The following is a 10,198-nucleotide window of genomic DNA, read 5'->3' as shown; positions in this document are numbered from 1 at the left end:
TGTAAACATTGTACGATCCTTCCTTTTTCAACTGTATATATTTCAAGCTTGCCATTTATTAAATTTCAAGTGACTGCTGCACTAAGATCCGACGGCTCAGATATATGCACCGATACGGCGTACAGCTTATACTTTCTTTCTGTAATGTATACATGTACAGTATATGCACTTTGACAAAGTCAAGGTCACTTATATTAACATATTAGGAATTGTTGCTGCTGCCATCTAGTTGCCAAATGTGGAAACCATGTGCGTTTCAACCATTATGTAATCGTGATAAACGTATTGTATACTGTTTAAGTTATGTTTTTTGAATTATTTTTCTTATTTATCTGTTATATGAGTTTATCAGGCCAATGAATTTATATATTTCTTAGATGAAATATGAAGAGTTTCAAACAATCGTTTGCAAATAAAATTCTGAGACTCTTGGTGTGACAGGAGGAACATATGACTGTTTTGCTTTCGTTGCCATAGAAACGAAATGACAGGAATTATTTCAAGCAGTCTGTACCAGTGGTGCCTTGGCAGTGAAGCAGTAAAAATTTTCACAAGATTCTCAGTATTTGAGTCTTTACAATGTATGGTTTTAAGAGAAAGATTCATTCTTTAAACTGTATTTATTTCAAAAGTCTCTCCATTTTGTGAACAATTTTAGTATTTCTAGTACAAGATGGCAACAAAAATTAAAAGTTTATTCTCCAAGGCAACACTTTCTACTGGTAAAAGTAGTGAAAGTTCAGAAAAGAGAACTGAGTCCCCCTTTTCAGTTCAGTCAGACGGACCTTCTGGTGATGAAAGCTCAACGGTTTCTAAAACTGATAAAGGTGTGATGGTTGCTTTAATAGGTGCAGTCAAGAAAGCAGAATCAAAGGGTGTGAACAAACCGGGGCAAGTAAAACGCAAAGAAAGTTTGATCTTGGAGCTGGAAAATGAGGAGGAAGAGATTGTCCATTACACAGATGCATCAGACAGTAGTGATACAGACAGCATCCAGAGCTATAAAGTATTTGATGTAATGAATCAAATATATACAGACAAGGACAGAGCTGCAGCTGTAGCCTTGGGATCCAGAGATATTAAAATCAGTCTAGAGAGCAAGAGATTGCGAGACAGACAAAAGGTGAGGCCAGAAGAGCAAGGTGCTACAGTCCTTCTTGCACAGGGAAAGGCTGAGATTGCAAAGGGTGACTGTTATGCAGCACTCAAGATGTTAAACCAGGTAAAAGTTTCTACATGTAGTGTAATATTTAGTGAATTTTACAAAAAGAATACTTTTATATACTTGATTGCAGGTGTGTGTGTGTGTGTGTATGCAAATTCTCGTAGAATTCTCTACGAGAATTTGTTCACTCACGGCTCTGGTTAGCTGTTCATGAAGTAAAGCAGGATTTTTTCTTGTGTATGTATGCAAACTAGAATAGACTTAGTTTTCAGAATTGGTATATTGATTCCTCATGGCATTAGTTGCACTGTTCTGTAGCCTAAACAAGCACCACTCTCCTTTTAAACTTTTAGCATTAAGGAAACTTCCTCTCTCTCTCTCTCTTTTTTTTTTTTTTTCTATTATTGCAATTAAAAGAATTTACATATTGAATCCAGGGGCACGTCAATAGAGTCAAATCTCCCAAATCCAGTAACCTTGGGACCTGATCCTTACTAAAGTTTGGAATTTGGTAGACTTTGGGTGGCCATATTATAGTCACAATAAGAATTTTAAAAAAAAACAGCATTTGTATACTGCAAATTTGCTTCTTTAAATACCATCCAAAGTAATTGCACATACCTGTATATAGTGTCCTGCATTAAACGTAAAATATCTTATAGTGCATGAAAAAGTATTACATATCATCAGCTCCACCACCACGGGGAAGGGGATGTTCAGTATGGTTGTACAAAATATAGAAAAGGACAGTTTGAATATCTTTGAGGGTAGTGGTACAGTGTTAAAAATTTCTGTACTTAATGTATAACACTTCAAATAGTAACCCACCAAGTTTTGTTCAGTTTCAATAATGTCTTTTTTTTATTTACAGGTCCCAAAGTAAAAAAAAGTTGTGTGAATGAGGAAAGATGGACAAAATCAATCGCTGTTCAATCATCTAATATTGGGAAAAAAGGGACTAATGCCAAAGGCAATTCATAAAGATGTGGGGAGAAGATACTCCTTCCTGTTCCATGGTTAAGAAGTGGGCAGCAAAATTTAAATGAGGGAGGAAGAGCCTGAAGATGACCCATGCTATGGAAGATCTGTAATGCTAATCATTCTGGAAGTTGCTAACTGTGTGCATGATCTTGTGATGAGCGATCGATGAGTGAAAGTCTGCTACATTTCCAGCATCTTGGGCATCTCATCTGAACAAATGAAAAAGGTGTCAGCACGATGGGTGCCAAAGTTGTTGAAGGCAGATCAAAAGTGCATGAGAGTTATCAAGTAAAGTGAACATTTGCATCATTTTCAAGCAGATCCAGCAAATTTCCTTGCAAAGTTTGTAACCATGAATGAGCTGTGGGATCCATCACTTTCAGCCAGAGACAAAGGAGAAGTCCAAACAGTGGAAACACAGTTCTTGTCCCCTCCCACAAAAGTCAAGTCAATTCCTTCTGCTGGCAAGGTAATAGCATTGAGATTTTGGGATGCTGATGGTATGTTGCTAGTGGATTACCTTCAGAAAGGCCAGACAGTCACAGTGTCATATTATGTAGACATTGTGAGGCATTTGTGTGAAAATATTAGACAAACACTGAGGAAAACTCAGCAAAGGAGTCTTTTACTATCAGAACAATGTGCCTGTTCACAAGTCTGCCATTGTCATGGTTGCCTGCATGAGTGCAGCTTTGAAACCTTGGACTATCCCCCATATTCATTAGATATAGCACCATTGGACTTTCACCAATTGGTAATTTTAAAATATACCTGGCTGGCATTCATTTTCTCAATGACAGTGATATCATTGCTGCAATGGATGCATTCCTGGGAGCACAAGAGAAAACTTTCTTTGCAGCTGGAATCAATGCATTGCAGCATTGGTGGAAAAAGTGTATTGACTCCAAAGGGAACTATGTTGAAAAGTAACATGTTACCAGACTCTTCAAATGAACAGTTCATAATGAGGCCATAAACTTTTCAAATGCCCCTCATGTGTCAGTCTAATGCATCATACGAATTAGTGTTAATTGTAAAGCAGCTCCAGGGATTTTCCCCAACTCCACAAGAGCAAGGAACTTAGTTCTACTTTATTTTGTTCACGAATAACAGTTTGCAATCCCAGTTGCTAACAGATTTCTCTGTGCGATGCGATACTTAAAACACAAACATGATTTAATTTCATAATAACTGTACTGTATATTACTGTGTGCTCACTAGAATATACATATGAAGTTAATACCTGTTCAAGAAAATATTACTGATAAATTGTAAAAAATTGTTTTGCAGAATGGCTAATATTTGTTGACCATTAAATGAATGAGGTATTGAATGCGCCTAGGAATGTAAACCTAAGTGTTTGGCTTTCATGTAATTAATCAATCACTGGATTTCAGAGAATGCATAATAGGAAATTTAGGGCTCTGTAAGCACAAAAGACAATAACAAGACTGTGAGGGTAATCTGGACTCATTTTTTTCTTTTTTTTAGGAGAAATACTGACATATTACAATAACCATAGTGTCATTCCTTTTCAAGGTATTCTCCCTGTAAACTCAATACATTTATTCTATTGTTCTAATGAGGACTGATAGTATTTGAACCAGCTAGATCTTTCCAAATAAGTGACATGACAAATTTGTATGAGCATGGAGCTTCTGCAACCTTTTTTTTTTTTCTTTTTTTTTTTCGGGACATTGAAAATATTTTTATCCTGTTTACTCTCATAACAATATAAAATAAAAAATATATAAAATAAAGATTATTTTTTCTTGAGTTAAAGAATAGGATGCATATTTATATGTTATATACAAATACCTATTTTTTTCCCCAGAATTCTGAAAAAGAAATATGGATGTGGGCTGAAAATTGATGCTTCTTATTGTATAATTTTTGAAGCAGTAAAAATAAATAAAATAAGCTTTACAAGCTTTTGTACATCATCAAAATTGACATTGCATGCATGCTGTAGTGAGGCCATGCATTCTAATTTTGAAGTATTCTAATTGTTTAATGTCTCAATGTGCCATTCATTGTGGTTCCTTTTTCTGAAAATTCAGTTTAGATAACACCTATAGAGTTCCAAAAACAGTCAACATCACTTGACTGTTTTTGATAAGGAATTTTGCCATAAAACATATCCATGTCCAAAAAAATTTCAAATTCTAAGACTAGGGATGTTTAATCTTTTCTTGGGGATTTTCTGAGACTCTGCAGGCCAGATAAGAAAACGGTTAAACATAGTATCATTTTGCTCCACAAGAGCTGGTAAAGATGCACAAAGTTTTCCTCAAAATTTAACTTAATTAAATTGCAGCATATAAGCTTAATAAGAAAACATTTTTTAAGTTTATATTTAATTATGAATATCAATAAAATTAAAAAAGAACTTTTACTGTTTAACTTTCTATAAATGATCTCAAAGCACTTGCATCTTGTTATAGGTGGGTATTAAAAATTTGGATTGCATGCTTATATCTGAACAGCCTTGAATCTATAGTTTCCATATTTTGCCTCTAACATACCTAATTTGACTAACAATAATTTTGTCAACCGGGCTAGCCAGGTGGGTAAAGTGCCTGCCTGGCAACCCAAAGGTTGCAGGTTCGAATCCCGCCTCGGGCTTGGATCAGAGTAGAAAATGCAAAAACTTTGGGAGGTGCATTATGGCCACAGAAGCCGATGCGCCAACAACTAACAAAAAAAAAAAAAAAAAAAAAAAAAGCAATAATTTTCAAAATTCATTTTCAGATCAGGGAAAACATTGTCAGGGTCCAGACCCAACTCATAGGCCATACTTTGAGTATCTCTGCCTTAGACTGTTTCTTGTTTTCCAGTTCATAGTAGTGAATCCAGAATTCATCTTCATTCACATTAATACTTAAAAGTACATTCTATGGGTCTAACATTTCAGCAGTCAGAAACAGTAACTAATGTTTTAAATGTGCATTCAATAAAGTTCATTTAAAACCAGGGCCGGACGAAGGTATTTCTGTGCCCTGGGTAGAAAGATTTTTCGGCACCCTTTACAAAGGATATAGATTTTTTTGCCTCATTTTTCTTCTGTTTTTGGTGTCCCTTAAAGAATGGTGCCCCAGGCAAGGGCCCTTCTAGCCCATGCCTTAATCTGGCACTGTTTAAAAAGGTATAACTTTTAAATAATTACACAGAAATGGTAGTTAAAGCTTGCTGCTCCACCTAGTGTGCTAAGATTATGAACTAAGAGGCATTACTTTTTAGTCCACTCTCATATATGTATTGCATAATGTATTTGTAACTTTCTTTGATCTGTATTTTAGTAGTATAAACACTTTATAAAATGTGTTTCTGATAAATACAGTCGCTATAGATTTTATAGGTGATGTTTTACAGGCCCTGGAGCTTCAGCCCAATAGCAAAGAATGTCTGGTGGCCAGGACCCGTTGTTTCTTTCAGATTGGCAACTATGACGCTGCTATGCAGGATGCTGAAGCTGCTCTGGCTTTGGATAAGGAATACATTCAAGTAAGTTTTTGTAATCCATACATATTTATTTATTCATTCATTCATTTGTTTTTTAATAAAAAACTAGGGGGCTCTGCCCCTGCTCGCTTTGCTCGCACATGCTTTTTTACATAATATGTAGAGGTATGACGAAGTAAGTCAAATCTTTTCTACGTAAAAGACACCTGTCAAAATGCACTGATTGATATCTAATCTAATATATAAAAGTAAATAGAAAGGGTAAGAAAAAACTATAAAAAGTAAAATTGTGTGAATTTTAAGTGAATGAAAGTTATTATTAATTGCAAGTTCTATCTTAGCCTTTTCACTGGACAGACTGATGGCTGTGCAGGCCCTCAGGGGCATCATTGTTATCCAAGCTAATACCATGCTGTAGCTTTTACTAGCTGGGGATGCTGACACTGGCCATTAGGGTAACCCACTGTTGTTTTGTATATTTATCAATGATATTGATGAAGTTATATCAGGCTTAGTGTCAAAGTTTGCAGATGATACAAAGGTTGGCAGGGTTGTTAATGACAGTAATGGCAGTGTCCTACTGCAACATGATCTAGAAAATTTGGGGAGATGGGCTGAGAAGTGGCAACTGAAGTTTAACATTATAAAATGCAAAGTACTGCATATGGGTAGAAGTAACCCCAGAGGAACATACCAACTGTGTGGTACTACACCAGTGCCGTAGCTACCATGTAGGCAGGCAAGGCAATTGCCTCCAGGCCCGGACCCTTTAGGGGCCTGGCGTCTTTGACTGTTTCCTGTTTTTGCAATTTTCATTAATTCTGTAGGCGCCCGAACATGTTCTTTGCCTCTGGACCTGAAAAAGGGTAGCTACGCTAGTGTACTACACTTAAGGTGGTAGAAAATGAACAAGACCTGGGAGTAATTGTGCAGTCAGATATGAAGTTTTCTGAGCAATGCAGAAAGGCTGCCAAGGCAGGTCATGGGGTTTTGTCAGTGATATACAGGAATATTGCTAGCAGGGAAAAGGAGGTGATTGTCCCTCTGTATAAGGCAATGGTCAGGCCATGCCTTGAGTACTGCGTACAGGTCTAGAGGCCTCATTTTAGGAAGGATGTAGATTTGCTTGAGCGTTACTGAGAAGGGCAACAAGGTTGGGCAGGGGAATGAAGGGCTCCTCTTATCAAGAGAGGCTTAAGCTCTGCAAATTGCAGCGACTGGAAACTAGGCACCTGTGAGGTAATGTGATTGGGGTGTATAAGGCCTTGAATGGTTGAGCACGCTGAATTCTGATAGGATTCTTCCACTTGTTCAGATTAAACCTAAGGGGGCATAAATTCAAATTGAGGAAAGACAGATGTAGAATAGATGTGCTGAAATTTGCCTTTAGCCAGCAGGTGGTTAATTGCTGGAACAAACTTCTATCTATTGTTGTGGAAGTTGATAGGTTAAATAAATTTAAGGAGGAACTGGACAAACATTTAGAGGGAATGGTTATGTGAAATTTTTTTTTTTTTTTTGCTGATGCTGCATAAGCTCATACGCTTGCTATCTTGCATCACATGCCACTATTACTACTACTACTACCACCCCCAGACCCATGTGGGAAGTTTCAAATAGCACACTCCACCATAGGGATCTCTTTCCCTACATTCTTTTATTCCTACCACCTGGGGTGGTTGAGTGTCCTTCCCCCACCCTGGGTGGCCCCTACCCCCTTTTGCATGGTGGCTCACCCCACCAACCACTTTTAACTCCCACTCTCTGGGCTAGGATGGGCATCCTGTACCAGGGAGTCCCCTTACTGTCTCCCCTTTCAAATCATGCAAGTGCCTCAACTACTGCGCCCCTCTATTCTCTGCCCCTTTTATCCCACCCTCTTCCTATCTCTTTTCCAATAAATTTTTTTTTCTCTTTTTTTTTGGGCTCTCCTTGGATGCCTAGGCTACACCAGGGTTCACCCCGCTAGAGCTTTCTTCTCTCCTAATGTGTTCTGGCCTGCCTCCCCGGGGCAGTGATGGAAACTTTGAGTGTTAGTGGCTCTCCCCAGGCTAAGTGGCTAGAGAAACAACACAACCCACACTAATGCTTCACAAAACACACTAACACACCCTGGCCTTATGCAGGGTATTGTATTCTACACAGAGTAAAAATGTGGAGTTGGGGGGGGAACCCCCTGTGCTGCCAGACAAAAAACACTATGTCACTATGATCGATATCTAATCAGGAAATAATCTGTGTAATGATTTACCTGTGCATTTGTAGTGCGTGGCATTCAATCACTTCCAATCACATTCAATCACATTCAATCATTCAATAATTATTTACCTGTGTTTACATAGGTCACTTAGAAAAAGGTCTTTTGCTTCGGGTTTCATAATGCATGAGGAATACTGTTGCATCCCAATGAGCAGGACTAAAATATTTAACTGAAATATTTACAAACTATACAAATATTTAAAATATTTACAAAATACTAAAGTACTGTATTTACAAATATACAATATTCATTAATATATAAAAACGTTACAATGGAACATCAAATGTTAGACAGCGAAGCACAAGGTTGGTGAATGTTATGGAGGCAGTTGTGAATAATTAATTGCATTTATAGTGATGTAATTGTCTCGCTCTCTTCTCCCATTGGCTTGAATAAATATCACTAGGAAGAAAACTTTTTTAAGGCATAGAGAGAGATATCTTTCACTTCTTAGAGATATTAGTGACACTGTTGATACTATCAAGAATATTTTTTTTTTCTATATTACTGTACTGCTATTTTTATTCTATTTGTTGATATGTACACTCAGTTGTGTATCTAAAAAATTTAAGGGAATTAAAAAGTCAAATTAAATTCTGTGATTTTTAAATTTAAATTTAAATTAAAAATTTTCGTGAGACTTTTTTATATTTTATATATTTAAATTGTTAATATTCCATGTAATGTCCTTTATTCAGTATATTAGAAAATTAAAAAAGTCTTACTTCAGTAGTTCAGTGAAATTTCATATATCGAACATAGGATAACTGATCAGCAAATGCATTAGGCCAGCTTGATCATAGATATTGTTAGCAATCTCATATAGGCTTAACATGGGTTGTTTGTAAGCTGTAGCAGCTAGAGCCTGCTGTAGGTATCAGTTGACTAGATGGTGCCTGAGTCACCATTACCTAAAGGGCTCCCTGGTGCAGTAAATGTAAAACCAGTCCTACGAAAGTAGACTTCTCCCAGGACACCATTTTATTTCAGCTAGCACCAATAGTGACGGATAAGTGCAAGTAGAAGAACAACTTGTAATATTTTTTATATTTGAGTTGAGGAACTGACTAGCTTCATTAGCTATAGTCCCAATCCTTACAAGATGTTGTAGGGTGTTAGGAACATCAGACCTAGACTATATTGCACCTTTGTGTATAATGTCTATGCAACTGTGTGTTCACGGGCCAATATGCATGTTGGCCAAAAAACCCAGAATAGCTCATGAGGAACCCTACTTCCTCCTGAGATCAGCTAACTGGAACCCTAATTGAAAAAGCCTTCAGAAATTCCTCCAGTCTACAATGGGACTTGAACCCAGACTTCTCCAAGTGGTGAAACCACTATACTGTTATGGAGGACCTTACAAGATGTAATCTGCCCTTGGTAATATAATTATTTCTAAAATGAATAAAGACCAACTGACTGAGCAGCAATGGCATTCCACATAGGAAAATATTCTGGCACACAGTCACCCATAAATAGTTTATACTAGGGGTGTCAACTTTAGAAGCACTTGTGAACTGCACAAACAATTCTGGGTGGACCACATTAATGGTTTTTGGGGAGTTCACAGACTGCACTGGGTGGCATTACTGAGATAAAAATGGACGCCTCCATAACCAGGTGGGAAGGAGCAGCAGTGCGTAGCACACACACTTCTTGATTAGACCGGGGTTCGAGCCCGTCACCACCAAATACAGAGGATGCGGAAAGGTCAGAGAATGACCACCGCATATCCCAGAGCAATATGGCCTTAGTTGCTAATGCTCCTAAAAACCAAATAACAATAACAAACTGAAATAAATATATATAATATTTTTAGGATATTTCTCCTTTTGTGTGCGACCTCATAACCACATTTATAAAAATTCATATAGATTATGAATTTTATTGAAATCTTATATTAGTGTTCCACCTTTTAAATATCATAATTTACTGTTATTTTCATATGTTGAACACTCTTAACCTGAAAAAGTGGAAACACTTGGGGAGCACACTGCAAACATCAGAAGGCCGGCAGTTAGACATGCCTAATTTATTCAATGAAAAACTATTTTTTATTTTAACACAAATTTGTTTTATTGTCTGTTAGTTCCGTATAGCAGTGAAAAATCATAATGTATTGAGATAAAATTATGCAGCAACAAAATTCTCATTAGAAACTTTTAATTATTTGTTAGCTTTTTAAAAATATCAATAAAGGCTATAACCAAGTTTTGCCAGTTTTTTTCTCCTTATGATAGGAGAAAATTGTTATTTTTTTTTTAGTATATCTTTTGTCATATGTTCACCATAACTGTGATAAAGTATTAAAAATTATTCAGATATTT

The 10,198-nt window shown here is 36.7% G+C and overlaps 1 protein-coding gene across 1 annotated transcript in view; it reads left to right on the top strand.

Annotated features, from left to right (window-relative positions):
- Window positions 1-653: 653 nt before the first annotated feature.
- The window catches only part of LOC150075932 (outer dynein arm-docking complex subunit 4-like), an 80,816-nt gene continuing 71,271 nt past the window's right edge, over window positions 654-10,198 (top strand). The window contains exons 1-2 of the mRNA XM_090387610.1: window positions 654-1,222; window positions 5,519-5,650. Coding sequence (XP_090243736.1) covers window positions 674-1,222; window positions 5,519-5,650 — 681 coding nt within the window. The 5' untranslated portion in view covers window positions 654-673. The remainder of the gene's footprint in view (window positions 1,223-5,518; window positions 5,651-10,198) is intronic.

The sequence above is a fragment of the Mastigoproctus giganteus genome, chromosome 13 (assembly GCF_048544385.1).
Source record: "Mastigoproctus giganteus isolate SK-2022 chromosome 13, ASM4854438v1, whole genome shotgun sequence".
Taxonomy (NCBI): domain Eukaryota; kingdom Metazoa; phylum Arthropoda; class Arachnida; order Uropygi; family Thelyphonidae; genus Mastigoproctus; species Mastigoproctus giganteus.
This window is presented reverse-complemented; position numbering and strand designations above follow the sequence as displayed.